This window comes from Lissotriton helveticus, chromosome 11, assembly GCF_964261635.1.
Source record: "Lissotriton helveticus chromosome 11, aLisHel1.1, whole genome shotgun sequence".
Taxonomy (NCBI): Eukaryota; Metazoa; Chordata; class Amphibia; order Caudata; family Salamandridae; genus Lissotriton; species Lissotriton helveticus.
In genome coordinates, this window is record NC_136072.1 from 1,045,440,034 (window position 1) to 1,045,455,544 (window position 15,511).

At 49.3% G+C, this 15,511-nt stretch overlaps 1 protein-coding gene across 1 annotated transcript in view; it reads left to right on the top strand.

Moving 5' to 3' along the window:
- The window catches only part of LOC144792472 (P2X purinoceptor 7-like), a 315,393-nt gene that overhangs the window by 97,273 nt on the left and 202,609 nt on the right, over positions 1–15,511 (top strand). The window contains exon 5 of the mRNA XM_078667501.1: positions 6,189–6,285. Within this exon, the coding sequence (XP_078523627.1) occupies positions 6,189–6,285 (97 nt within the window). The remainder of the gene's footprint in view (positions 1–6,188; positions 6,286–15,511) is intronic.

Consider the following 15,511-nt stretch of genomic DNA (forward strand, 5'->3'; position numbering starts at 1 on the left):
AATGTCGTAGAGTGTAGTGTTGAATGGTACAGTAGCGTGGAAAGAGTGGAGAGACGTACAGTGGAATTAAATACACTGTAATAGTGCGGAGTGGGATAGAGTGGAGTCTTATACAGTGGAGTGGCGTACAGTTGAATAGCGTAAACTGGAGTACAGTGGAGTCACGTAGAGTGGAGTGTGGTACAGTGGTGTGGCATACTTTCGAATCGTGTACAGTTAAGTTGTGTTAAGTGTAGTATGGTATAGTGCAGTGCCGTACGGTGGAATACTATACAGTGCAGTGGCGTAGAGTGGAGTGGTATAGAGCAGTATGAGGTAATGTGCAGTGGTGTACCATGGAATAGTGTAGAGCAGTGGTTCTAAACCTTTTGACTTCTGTGGACCCCACGTAATCATTACCGGAACCCGGGGACCCACACTGAATCATTATTGGAATCCAGGGACCTCCACTGAGTCATTACTAGAAGTCAGGGATCTCAGCCTAAGCTTTTTTGATTATTTGAATCACAAATAATTCACAAAAAATGATAGAATCGAGCATTATTCAGACAAATACACAAAGTTATAAATATTTTTTTTATTCACAAACGAATATAATAAAAATATCTAAATTTTAAGGGGGAAGGATGGAGCTTTTCTAATTTCAATTGTGACCAGACATCCATCATCCATGCTGTATTTTTCTTGATGCATTTGCACTGCTCCTGTGAATCAATCTGAGGATACAAATTTAGGGCCTGATTCGCAAAAGACCTTGCCACTCATTGCGAGTCTCCGCACTCAGGGCAGAATCACCACACTCACGGGGGAGGCCCTTAGTGAATCGGACCCTTAATTTTCAGCCTCAAATTTTTAAATGTCTTCACATTTTGGGAATGTTTTCAAATTTTACATTTGCATCATATGTACATACCCTTTTACTTATCTGTTGATATTTCATTTTCTAAGCAGTCGCAGACTCCTCAGGCTTTGGGTCCCCGAACCACAGGTTAAGAACCACTGAGTGAAGTGGAATGGCGTACAGTGGAGTGGCATACAGTGGAGTGGTATAAAATGGATTTGTATATAATGCAATAGCTTTGAGTGAAGTGGCGTACAATGTAGTTGCGTACAGTGGGACAGCATACGGCGGGGTAGCGTAGATTGTAGTGGCCTAGACTGGAGTGGCGTAGAGCAGAATATGATAGAGTGTAATGATGTAGAGTGCAGTGGTGTACAGTGGAGTAGAATGTTGTAAACTGGCGTACTATGAAATAGGGTACAATGGAATGGTGTAGACTGAAGTGGCATTAAGTGGAATAGCGTAAAGTGTTGTGGAATACCGTAGAGTTGCATACAGTGTAGTGGGGTGGAGTGGAGTGTCACAGAGGATTGGCGTTCAATGGAGTGGTGAAGTCTGGAGTGGCATAAAGTGCATTGGTGTAGGCAGGAATAGAGTGGAATGATGTACAGTGGAGTGGTGTAGAGTTTAGTTGCATGCAGTCTAACAGTGTAGAGCGGAGTGGCGTAGGGTGGAGTGCTGTGGAGTGGCGTAGAGTGGTATAGCATACAGTTTAGTGCCATAGGGTGGAGTGCCATAGAATGGAATTGCATACCATGGAATAGAGTAGAGTAGAGTGGTGTGGTGTACAATGGAATAGCGAAGTAGCGTAGGGGGAAGTGTCTCACAGTTGAGTGGTGTAGTCTGAAGTGACGAATAGGCAAGTGATGTAAAGTATAGTAGTGTAGAGTAGTGTGGTGTGGGGTATACTGTAGTGGCATACACTGTAATAGAGTGGAGTGGCATAGAGTGGAGAAGTGTGGTGTAGAGTGAAGTGTCATACTGTGGAGTGGCGTAGAGTGGAGTGACGGAGAGTGGAATAGTGTTCAGTGGAACATATTCTAGTGGAGTGGCGTAGAGCGGAGTGCCAGAGAGTGGAGACGCAGTATCTGATCGGCTAATGACTATTTTTACAAAATATCAAAAGCAGCCATGTAGTTTTCAGCACATGTTCGCAGCATCCTGGGTTTGGGCCTTGTTTTATTTTTGTTCCTTATGTATTACCACTTGATGAAATTGATGATAGTTAGAGAAATGTATTTATAACTTTCTATATATTTTTCTGGCAGTTTAGGGAAAACTGAACATTTAAAAAAATAAAACATTAAGTTATAGGGGTAATCTGTAGGTACTACTGTGGTACTCCATAGACTTTTTTTGTGAAGATTTAAATATTTAATGAATTGAAAAATACTGGAGTACACAATATTTTTTTATTTTTTAACAAATATTTTTATTTAAAAATATTTTTGATGAAGTACTGCTGTACTGCCAAAAATGTAAACAAACTAAATGAACCGCGGCCTTCCGCGCTTTGTTACTAATCGCCCCCTGGGTGTGCAAGGTCCCATGGGCATTTTAATGAAATAGGGGGGTCGCACGGGCCACCCCTTCTGCGGCCTCATTGATGCCCCAGGGATCACCACCACCCCGTGGTTTGTTTAACTAAAAATGCAGGGGAGGTCTGTATGGCCTCCCCTGCTGCCCCGGGGACCACCATTTCCCCTGGGCTTTTTCATTTATAAAAGGGGGGCCTCTCTAGGACCCCACCAGCCCCAGTGACTGCCACGTCCCTGGGGCTTTATGGTTAGGCAATGTGGGTGGCGCAGCAACCCACACACAGCCCAGGGACACCTCCCCGAGCCTTTAATTGTAATTAATGTGGGGGGGGCACTCGGACCACCCGGGGACCGCTACCTCCTTGGGACTTTTATCAAATGGATTGCAGGGACCACCACCTCGATGGGGTAAAAGTAAAGAAAGTAGGGCGGCCACCCTCCTTGAGCAATAGAATCCCTGGGGGATGCCGGGACATAGCTGCTTGCTATGACTTAGCCATAGCAAACTGTGCTCTGCTTCTAGCAAGCGAAAGCATACAAAAATGCTCTTGCTTGCTAGAAGAGGAGCACAATTGCTTTTACACAGAGGGGAGACTGGAAGCTGGCAGGGACTCAGGGAGCCTTGAGGTTTCCCTGTGGTCCCCATCGGGGAGTGGGAGGCCTGGTTGGGACCAGGGCACTCACAATAGAGGCCAGGGCTGAAATTGACCTGGGGGGGGGGGCACTCTGCTGGGTCCTGGGAAATGGGGTTCCCGGGACCAAAATCTGCTCAGGGAAGGGGCTGCGCGGCCACCCTCCCCATTAAAAAAAAAAAGGCCTGGCCCTGGGGAGGAAGGTACCCGGGGACACAAATGGCCCAGGGAAGATGGGCCACATGGCCCCCCTACCTAATAAATGGAAAAGAAAAGTCTGGCAAGTTGCCCCCTTTTAGCAACACTCTGCAAACGCGCCTCCTGGTGCACGGCTGGTTGGTGGGAAAATGTACCCTTGACTGCAGAGGGTCCTTGGGGGCAAACAAGCCCTCCTGTTACCTCCAGTAAGTCCTAAACAGTGGGATTGCTGAGAGGACTTCAAATCCACACCCCTTTTCTCCATCTCTCTGCAACGTGCCTACTGGCTCACTGCTGGTTTGGGGAATAAAGTCCCCTTGGCTCCAGAGGGTCCTTGGGGGGGCAAGAAGCCTTCCTGTTACCTCCAGTTAGTGCCATACAGTGGGATTCCTGAGAGCTGGTTGGAGGCCCGCCCCCTTTCCCCACCACTCTGCAAACGTGACTACTAGTTAAACAAGCATTTGCATGTACTAGGTCTTGCATTTTCTAGAGTTAGAGCTATTTCCTTCCCTTCCCTGCTGTCAAGCAACCTCTTCTCTGGCATCAGTTATTCATTGAGCTCATGCCACTTAATTCGATAATGCTTTACTAACGTGACTGAAATTAGAATTGGAGATAATGAAACTGCAAGACTTCTAAAGAGGGTGCCTAAAAGCCAGGATCTGCCTAAGGAGTCATGTGACAATAGGCCACTTGGCACTCAGTCCTTCCTCTCTTTCCACCTCCTCCCCTGTCTCTCTTCGCAGTGAGCGAAATACGACTAATGTTAATACAGGGCTTCCCCCGAGAGGTAGAGCCGGGGGTAAACAGCGCCTGGCAGATGCAAAAGGCACACAGGTGGGAGGAATAGGCGTAAGGCGCAGAGGCTTGGAAAAGAGGTGTGGCATACCTACGCAGAACGGATGTATGTCGTTAGCACGCATGCTTTTACAACGCATGCCTTTACCACGCAACTTTTACAATGCAAGTCGTTACAACGACTTGCGTTGGGGGGCGCTGGATAGTGAATAGTTTAATTTACTATTCCAACTCAAGTCCCCGTGGATAGTAGGGAAGGAGTTGGATAGTAAATTAAACTATTCCCTATCCTAGAGCGCCCCCCAGTGCAAGTCGTTGTAACGACTTGCATTGTAAAAGTTGCGTGGTAAAGGTAGTTTGTTGTAAAAGTTGCTTATCACCATGCAGAGCTTGTGCACAGACAGTTCAGCAACGCTGATTCTAATGCCTAGCAAGAAAGAAGCTGTGGCTTAACCTCCAGAGCTGCCGACTTCAGACCTAGAAAACAGGGTTTGAGTCTCAGCAACAATGAAACAAGATCGCCAGGTGTGCGCTGGCAAAGCTGCCCGCACGCATTCTATGCCTGATATCTGCTGCCCAAGCAGCCGTAACCGTGTCTAAAAAACGGTTTAAAAAGTATATGAATAAGTATATGAAGCTGCGTTAACAGCACAGGACCAATTCAGTGAGTAAAAGAGTGAACTCAACAAACAATAAATGAATCAAAGAGTAAGGGGGCTTGTAACGGTGACAGTGGTCACACAAAAGTGAAAAATACATCGATAGGTAGGACAAAAAGCAACGTTTTACCAATAAAAATAAAGGAATTCAGAAAGGCACACAATGAGACAAATGGAAAGTGGTGGGTGTTTTCTAAACACCCTGAGTAGATACAGCATGCCTCGCTGCTGGGCTCTAACTAAAAACCATAGAAATTCACTTGTCATTAGTGATGTCACTGACCATGTCATGAGTGATGTAATATGTGAGGTCATAAGCAGTGCATTGCGGGGGCGTAAATTGTAGTTAGCTCAGGTAACTATCTGCTGAATTTTTTTGTAGGAGTAAAATCTGAGCCTAACTATAACGTCCCTGTAACCGTTGTTTTTTTTTCAGTGATATATATTCAAAAGCAAAACAGATGCTGCACTCCAGAGATGAATTCCAAGTGTTGTTTAATACACCATCACTACTACCAATTGGAATGGGAATCAAATTGTTGATATATATTTATATGTTAATACCACTTTCACAAGCAAGGGGGAGGGAAGACCGGAATTAATACATTTGTGCTGTGAAAAACTGTGCCATTGTTTTAAGGATATAAATGTGTAAACAATTAAAATATTGTAATATAGGCACAGTCATCAAAATATTTTAAATAACATGAAGTCATGGAGTACAGCATGGAGTACAGCCTGAGGATCAAATATCTTAATTTAGAAAGTATCTGTTGGAACTTCACAGAGATTAGGCTGCGGTTGAATTTTACAGATACTGAGAAAGGCAGGAAATATAAGTTACAGTTGAACACCATTGACACCTGGACTGTTTTGCAACCGGCGGATTCCCATTCTCATCAGGTAAAAGTGACTCTCGAGCTGCTGCACTGGGCGGTGTTCGAACTGTAGTTTTGACATTATGACGTGTATGTATGTTTGGGGCAGCTGCCCCGGCAACTTGCGCCTGTGCCAGTACTGGGCGGTTATCCTCCCTACCCATCACGCCCGTGACATAGTATTCCTCATTTGTATGTTATGATGCCGCTGACTGTATTCATCATGCCCAATTACTGAGCTGACACTGTTGAAATGTCTAATGTACTGTGAGCCTTTGTTTAAATGCCAATAAACAGATTTGACCAAAAAAAAAGAGGTATGTGTATGTTCATAATAGCCCTCTTTGCAGGGCATGTCAGTAAAATAACGTCACTCTATGTAATGACGGGTTACTGGTCAGAATCCTGGCCTGGGCATCTCGGTCTTTCATTCCCTTAAGGGCGAATTAATTAAGTACAAGGCATTTATAATACTAGGACTTAGCTAAACAGCAAAACTGCTGCAGTCAGCACTGTTTAAAATACACATTGTTTCTTATAAATAAACAAACATCTAAACATGCTAAATCATGTGATGATGGAACTGTTTCTTGTTGTTTTTTTCTTACAAATCTTATGTCTAATGATTTTCTTTCAACCGCCAGGAATACAGACGGGAAAGTGCGTCAGCTATAATTCATCTGTGAGAACCTGTGAGGTGTCGGCCTGGTGCCCTGTGGAGTCGGAAAGGCCTGCCCCCAGGTGAGTAAACTAGACCACTGGAGAGTCCAGAGGATGAGTGGTTCATCTACAAGTTGCTACTGCATAGTGCTAGGCTGCTTAGGAGAATCAAAACATCACTTAACTAAGCTTTAGATCTGAAAGTGATACGTTAGTGATAGATTCCTTACCTTAGAATATCCCCAGGCGTCAGACTGGATCCGGAAAGTTTTTCTGCTTAGCAGCAACTCTGCGCGCCAGTAGGTGGCGTCCTGCGGCTCCGCGTCCGTCACTGGTCTCGTAAGCAGAGAGATGACGTCACGGAGAGTACTTAGGCACCATCCATGCACGCTGACATCAGTTCTTTGTTTTTCTGCGCCGAAAGCGTAGATCCGGATTGAGCATGTACCGCGGTCAATTTTTGACCACTTTGTGAGACTTTGTCTCCTTCCCTTATCTCCTTGTGCACGTAGGGATGCCCGGCTTTAAGTCCTGTGGGTCGTGCCACCGTAATATGTCGGTGGCGGACCCCCATGACGTCTGCATCTTTTGTCTGGAGATTGACCATGACTCCCGGGATTGTCGGGACTGCCGTGCCATGGCCCCAAAGGCACTGTGGGAGCGGTGCCGGAAGTTGCTGGAGGTCCGCCACTCCTCCCACCGCCACTCCGGGTCTTAGGGCTGTTTGTGGGACCGCTCTCGGGACAGGAGCCATCACTCCTTGGACTCTAAGTCTTCACCTTCAGAATCCGGTAAGTGACGCCATAAGAAGAAGTCGAAGAAGCGTGTTCGCTCTCTGATGTCCCCCCGTCGCTCCCCGGAGGCGGACGTGGGTGACAGGGGCTCCGCCCATGCGGCTCCTCCGGAGCCTGGGAATACCGCACCCTACCCGCTATACGGCTAGTCGGAGACTCCTGAACAGTTGCAAGAGTTTCTTGCTGCCATGGACTGCCTGTTTAGGCCTTGGGCTCCCGCCAGCACACCTGCGGGCCCCGCGGTCTTGTGTCCAGATCCTGTTGGTACGGCAGCACCGCCTCGGTGCCAGCCCCAGAGCCACTGGATCCAGCACCCTTGGCTCCGGCCTCGGCGCCGAAAGGTGCAGCACCGCTGGCTCCGGCCCCAGCACCGCCCCTGGCTCCGCCACAGGCACGGCACTGGGCGCCGTTTATCCCACCCCTGCCCCGGTTATCGAACAATTTCGATCTGACCTGGGATCCGCATTGTGATGTGGCTCTGGTTCGGCCCCGGCCGGCACAGTTTCTGGCGCTGCTCTCGGTGCCGCTTGCCCCCTCTCCGGCTCCAGCCCTGCCACCCCGGCCGGCTCCTTCTACTCCGGAGCTGGATGAGTATAGGGACAGCTCCGAGGACCCCCTCGCGCGGCAGTGTGACTCCGAGCATGATTGGGTGGATGACCTTCAGGATGCGGGTGAACTTGATGTGTCTTATGACCCGGCGTTTGCCTCACCTCCGCCTACTATGGAGGAGGGCGCTTCCTACACTATGGTGCTCCGTCGAGCTGTGGAGGCTCTCCACCTTGACTTCCCTAGAGTGGCCCTTAAGACCAACCTCTTTACAGAGGTGCTCCAGATGGCATCTATGTTGTCGGAGCCGCTGCTTCCCTTCAATGAGACCCTTACTGAAGTCCTTTGGGCACTTGGCTGCTGCCGGCCTCGGGGGCTCCGGTTGGATAAGAATGTTGCTAGGCGCCATCGCACGGTGCCCGGTGATCCGGCCTTCTTGACCACTCACCCCACGCCTGAGAGCCTGGTCATTCAGGCCTCAACGTCGTAGAGTGCCTATCCCACAGCTCCGCCGGATAAGGACTCTAAGAAGCTGGACCAATAAGGCAAGAGGTTGTTCTCCTCAGCCAGTTTGAGGTTGAGGTCAGTTAATACCGCCTGCTTATTGGGCTGTTACTCCCATGCATTGTGGGATTCGGTGTCAGAGGTTCTACCTCAGTGTTCTGAGGAGGTCCAGGCTGTCCTTTCCCAAGCAATTGCGGAGGGCAAGGATGTGGCGAAGTTTGCCATCCGGTGTGGTTTGGACACCGCTGATTAGTTGGGCAGGGCGATTTCCACAACGGTGGTGTTGCAGCACCACGCCTGGTTACATTCCACTGGGTTCTCGCCCGATGTCCAGAGCTCACTCATGGACATGCCCTTTGATGGCTCCCGGCTCTTTGGTGATAAGGCTGACAGTGCCCTGGAGCGCTTTAGAGACTCTTGTGCCACTGCCAAGTCTTTGGGTCTTTCCTTCACAAAACCTGCCGCGACGGGGTTTCGTTCCTTTCATGGCCAGGGCAGGGGTATTCAGGCGCGCTCTTCCAGCAAGCCTGTGCAGACCCAGCCTCAGCGAGGACGCGGACATGGGTTCCGCAGGGGCGTGTCTGGAAACCGGCATGTGGGTCAGTCCACTCCCACCCCTACTGCTTCCACCTCAAAACCTTCCTAATCCGAGCTTCAGGGGGCATCCCATGCCAGTGGGTGGCAGGGTTCGCCTCCACCACTGGCACAAGATCACATTGTACAAGTGGGTGCTGTAGGTAATCTGCCAAGGTTACTGGCTCCCCTTTCTGTCCTCCTCTCCAGCCATGCCACCTCGGTACCACAGCATGTTGGGGTATCATGTGGCTCTTCTCCGTCAGGAAGTCACGGCCCTCCTGTCCAAGGGGGCCATCGAGCGTTTCCCGGTCAGGAAGTAGGAAGTGGTTGTTATTCCCGCTACATCCTGGTCCCCAAGAAGGACAAGGGGTGCCTACGCCCCATCTTGGACCTCCTGGATGTAAATTGCTTCCTCCGGAAGGAGAAGTTCAAGATGCTGAGTCTGGCTCAGGTCCTGGCTGCCTTGGACCCTGGAGCCTGGATGGTGACTTTGGACTTGCAGGACGCCTATTTTCACATCCCCGTCCTGCCGGCCCACCGGAGTTACCTGCAGTTCATAGTAGGCCAGGAGCATTTTCAGTTTGCCATGCTCCCTTTTAGCCTTACCAGTGCCCCTTGGGTGTTCACGAAGGTGATGGCGGTGGTCGTGGCTCATCTGCGCAGGTCAGGGGTGTCAGTCTTTCCCTACCTCGATGACTGGCTGTGGAAGGCGGCTCGCCCCAGGCAGTCGTCAACCACCTCCAGACTACGGCCGACCTCCTGCATTTGCTGGGGTTCTCCATCAACGTGCCAAAGTCGCACCTGAGTCCCTCTCAGAAGCTCCCCTTCATCAGAGCGGTCTGGATTTGACACAGTTTCAGGTTTATCCTCCCGAACAGCAAGTCTGGGATATGATTCCGATCTTTGAGCGTCTATCCCGGGTTTCGGTCAGGATGACCCTCCGGCTTCTCGGACTGATGCCTCCTGCATCCTGCTGGTGATACATGCAGGTGGCATATGCGGGCTCTGCAGTGGGACCTGAAGTTCCAGTGGGCACAGCATCAGGGCAACCTGTCCGATCACGTCCAGATTTCGGAGGGCCCTGCACGAGAATTGCAGTGGTGGCTAACGAATCACGATTTGGCCAGTGGCAGTCCCCTCTCCCTTCCCCAACCGGAGCACACAGTGGTGATGGATGCGTCCCTCCTGGGATGGGGAGGCCACATGGGAGAGGTGGAGATCAGTGGCCTCTGGTCTCCGGCGGAGTCCCGGCTCCATATCAACCTTCTGGAGCTGCGGGCGATCCAACTTGCACTGAAGGCATTCCTTCCCTCTGCCGGGGAAGTGTGGTGCAGGTGTTCACAGACAACACCACCACCATGTGGTATTGCAACAAGCAGTGGAAAGGCGGAGATCAGAGGCCTCTGGTCTCCGGCGGAGTCCCGGCTCCATATCAACCTTCTGGAGCTGCGGGCGATCCGACTTGCACTGAAGGCATTCCTTCCCTCTGCCGGGGAAGTGTGGTGCAGGTGTTCACAGACAACACCACCGCCATGTGGTATTGCAACAAGCAGGGCAGGGTGGGGCCCTTGAACCTTTGTCAGGAGGCTCTGCGTCTCTGGACATGGCTGGAACGTTAAGGCATTACCTTGGTGGTTCAACACCTGGCAGGTTCTCTGAACACCAGGGTGGATGAACTCAGCTTCCGGTGCTTGATGGATCACGAATGGTGTCTGAGCTCGGACGTGGTACAAAGTCTCTTTCTGCAGTGGGGGAGAGCCTTGGTTAGATCTATTTGCCACCGAAGTGAACGCGCAATGTCACAGTTCTGTGCGAATTTCACTCACTCGGAGACGCTTTTTGTCGCGAGTGGAGCTGTGGTTTGTTGAACGCCTTTCTGCCTATACCACTTTTGCCCAGAGTGCTGAAGAAGATCAGGGGTGACTGGGCCCAAGTCATTCTTGTGGCTCCGGACTGGGCTTGCAGAGTATGGTATCCTGAGCTACTCAATATGAGCATCGATACCCCGATCCATCTACCTCTTCGGGAGTATCTTTTGTCGCAGCAGCAGGGACGGTCCTCCACCCGAACCTGTCCAGTCTCCACCTCCATGCGTGGAGATTGAGCGGCAACAATTGACACCTTTTGATCTCCCTCCCGAAGTCTGTGATGTCATTTTGGCAGCCAGGCGTCCTTTCATCTAGACGGTGTACGCCTGCAGGTGGAACACGTATTTGGCATGGTGCACTGCAAAGGCTGTTGATCCCCTTTCTGCCCTTCTTTCTGAGGTCCTTCTGTTCCTTCTATCTTTGGCCCAGCAGGGCTCTGCTCTGGGCACTATCAAAGGTTATCTTTTGGCCATCTCTGCCTTTCTACGGCTTCCCGCACAGCCTTCTCTTTTTAAGTCCCCAGTTGTTAACCGTTTCCTTAAAGACATTATGCATACGTTCCCACCTGTGTCCTTCATAATGCCTCAGTGGGACTTGAATTTTGTCTTGACTTTTCTGATGTGCGCTCCCTTTGAGCCCCTTCATAACTGTCCCTTACGTCTTCTTACTCTCAAGATGGCTTTCCTGGTAACTATCACCTCTGCCAGAAGTGAGCGAGCTCCAGGCTCTTTCTTCTAAACCTCCTTTCCTTTCTGTCCATCCAGACAAGGTGGTTCTGAGGACCCGTCCTTCTTTCTTACCAAAGGTTGTCACACCCTTCCACATCGGGCAGACCAGCACTTTGCCCACCTTCTTTCTGCCTCCGCATCCTTCAAGGGAAGAGGAGAGGCTCCATCGTCTGGACCCAAAACGTACACTTGCATTCTATATGCAGCCTACACTGCAGTTCCGGGTGGATGATCAGCTCTTTATTGGCTACGTGAGCGCCAAAAAAAGTTGGGCCTTGCACAAACAAACCATCTCCCTGTGGGTCGTTCTGTGCATCAAAGCATGTTACTCCTTGGCCAAGAAAGAGCCTCCTGTGGGGCTGCGTGCCCATTCGACCAGGGCTACTGCAGCCACTACTGCCTTGGAATGGGGTGTCCCCTTGCAGGACATTTGTCAGGCAGCTACGTGGGGCTCGCTGCACATGTTTACCAAGCATTACTTCCTTGACAGTCCAGTCCGGAGAAACAGCTTCTTTGGCCGTTCTGTGCTCCGTTACTTTCTGGTGTAATCTTGTTCACAGACCCTCAGCCAGGGTTGGTATTGCTGGGTATCTATTCTAAGGTAAGCAATCTATCACTAACGTTTCTCTTTCAGATGCACAATTTACTTACTTGTGTAACGATATATCTGTAAGAGACATTAGTTAGTGATAGATTCCTTACCGCCCCCCATCCTCCCCGTTCTGCGAACTGATTACTAGGGTTAAACTCATCCCCTTTTATGGCCCTGGTTTTGTGCCCCATTTGTCAGTATCTTGCATGGCTCGGCGTTTCAGCGCAGAATAGTTGTGTACAGAACTGATGTCAGCGCGCATGGGTGGCGCCTAAGTACTCTCCGTGATGTCATCTCGGTGCTTACGATGCCAGTGACGGAAGCGGAGCCGCAGGACGCCACCTGCTGGTGCGCAGAGGTACTGCTAAGAAGAAAAACTTTCCGGATACAGTCTGACGCCTGGGGATATTCTAAGGTAAGGAATCTATCGCTAACGTGTCTCTTTAAGATGCACAAGTTACTTACTTGTGTAACGATATAGCTGTAAGAGACCTTAGTTAGTGATAGATTCCTTACCGCCCCGTCCATCCTCCCCGTTCTGCGAACTGATTACTAGGGTTAAGGTCATCCCCTTTAATGGCCCTAGTTTTGTGTACCACTTGTCAGTATCTTGCATGGCTTTGCTTTTCAGCGTGGAATAGTTGTGTAGAGAACCGACGTTAGCCCGCATGGATGGTGCCTAAGTACTCTCCGTGACATCATCTCAGCGCTTACGATGCAAGTGACGGACGCTGAGCCGCAGGACACCACCTACTGGCGAGTAGAGGTACTGCCAAGCAGAAAAACTTTCCGGATACAGTCTGACACCTGGGGATATTCTAAGGTAAGGAATCTATCACTAACGTGATAAGCGTGGCTCAAATCCACCCGAGTGACTTACCGCACTCACCTATAATTACCAAGTAAGAAGTCAGCCGTACAGTGGAGAAGAATAAACAAAGTATTTTATTAGGCCACAAACTCCCATATGAGAGGGCCCTGTCCGACCTCACCCCTAGGAGTGCGCCGAGAGGATTGACTCGTCTCATCACAGCAATACATTATAACATGGTATAGCAAAGTAAAACACGCCCATACTGGAAAAGTACTGGATCCCGGAGAGGGTGAACAATGGCCTCACACAAGAGGCATCTGCACCTGCAATAGCAACATTTGGTTATCTCTGCCCAAGGCCGCGGAGCCGGGCCTCAGCATCTCCAGCGCATGAGAACATTACTGATTAGGGTTTTTGTTATTAGTTTCGGTCACAGTTAGCTAAGAAACGAAAACTGCTGCGTTCAGGGTTTTTCCTATTCCTACGGGAGGGGGAGTGAGCGAGTGCGACTCGCACGCAGAGAGAAGCAACCCAAAATGGTGGGACACAAGCTAAGCTAAGAAAACTGAATAACACCACACGCACAAATGAATAATGAGATGGAGAATATAAACATAAATGCATAAATGAATACATCATTAGTTAGACACATTATGCTAACTCGTAAATGTAAGTGGGCGGGGCATCAGAAAATGAAACCTATCAGCCCTCCTTTTAGCATTATGTGGCTAACATGGACGTAGCCTTTATTAGCCAGAAGATAAGGTCTTTACACATCATACTAGTGACGGGGGAAACATATCAATCAAAAACATAATCATCAATAAGCATCAACCAGTTAACATCATGGAGTTCCATGTCATTAGAAACAGGATACTGGCGGGTTGGTCTTTTAGGATATTGCAAATTACTGGCACACATGGAACAACAAGGGGGAAGGCAATAAACACATAGGCAACAAGTCAGCAATATACCCACTACTCCTACAACACCCCTCAAAATCTTCCAGCCCCAAGAGGAGAAAACACCCCACAGCCATTTCTGTAGTGACCAAGTACCAGTGTCCTGATAAGCTAAGTTAACAGTGGGGGCCGAGTCAGGAATGTACACACAGCAAGACGTCCCGATGACGCGACAGGCTCCACCCCTATCAGCAAGAATGACGTCTAGCACCATCCTATTCTGAATCGTAAATAATCTCATAGCCTGCATCTCAACAGACATATTAGCTGCAATGTCTGCCTCAGTATTCACTACTTTCTCCATCCCCCTTGACAGTCTCCGAATAGCCCTACTGTTTAATATGGGACCCCAGAACGGCAGTAAACCCTTAGAAAAATCTGTCCATTGCTGCAAAGAAGTATCAGTCTGATCTACATCCTCAACTTAGAGTGCCCTCATTTGACGCTGTCCAGGCATTTTGGCAAACCGACGATGAGTCTTATGATAGTCTGAGGGTGCTACATAGACAGGAGGAAGCAGATAAGTCAGATAGCAGACCCCACCCCATTCCCTCAGGCAACCACAGGTATCCATTATCTCCACAAACAAAGTAAATATTCGGGGGGGTGACCAAAGAAGAACTAAAGAGCAAGCAAATCGAAGCAGTCACATTGCAAGAACTGTTCCCAACCTTTATAGGGCCCCTTCCCAGGATACAGAAGAATGGTGAGGGCCCAACAACTGCCAGGGGCACCAAAGAATGACTACTACTATTCATCACAGGAGGGTGTCTATAAGCCAGAGAAGAGTTCAACTGTAGAAAACTCTGCCTAACTTTGTCAGTGTCATTAGGAGTCACAAATCGTCCCACTTTCTTCGAGCATGTTTCCATAAATGTCTGATCGAAATGTCCGTCAGTAAACAACTGTCCAAGAGAAGAGGTGGGCATAGGGCGTACTCGCATTGTCAAAGTAGATCCTTTACTAGGTAATCGAGGATCTAGAAAATCAGGTTGTTGAAAGAATTTCACCATACCAATTAAAGTGTACCATCCCACACAACTTTTCACAGGAGTTAAAGGGAGTGCCAACAATCTATCCTTTTTATAGGCAGCAGAAGGTAGCAACCCACAAACCCAACAATCTGTCACATTATACACGCATGGGCATGATGTAGAGTCTTGATAAAAACATTATCACTGTAACCTTTTCGCAAACATTGTTCACCATAATCAATAGTAACCATATTGTGCTCGGGAAGGGCAGTCGGGGTAGGGATAAACATATGAACAGGATAGGCTTCATCTAGGAAAAACAGTATTCCAAGAATTATTAGAAATACAATGATGAATATCACAATGGCCACAATTTTTCCTTTTCGTGACAGAGCGAGCCATGGAGAGTAGGGTTCTGGTCTATGAGGAGCTGCAAAAGGCTGCTCTTTCTCAGGAATGGGACGGCCAAAGGGGTACATGTTCCCTAACTAAAAGTCCAAAACTAAACTAAAAGGGTAATCAAACCGTCACAGTCACACCGAAGTCGGCCAGGGGGAGTCTTCACCCTCAGAAGGGATCTTCTCCCTGTGTCCGTTAAAGCCTCACAGGCAGGCTTCTATTGTTCGTTCCCTAATCCCACGACTGAGTCGCACAGCTTTTGCGACTCAGGAGCACTTAATCCGGGCCCAGGCGCAATCCTAGTGTCCCATCTGACAATGTCTCGACAGTGCACCAGGGCTCTTACCAGCAGTCCGTCCCTAACACTTAACTATTCTTCAGCACTGTTCTCTTCTAGTCCCTATCTCAGCCCTTCTTCCAGTGCTCAGTTCTCCTTCTTTCCCTTCCTGGGCCGCAGATTATAACGAGTGCTCCCTCGCACCTCTGGATCGGTGAACAGAATGGGGGGCTCAATGGCAGGGGACTTATCCGCTGATGTTTGCTCACTGTG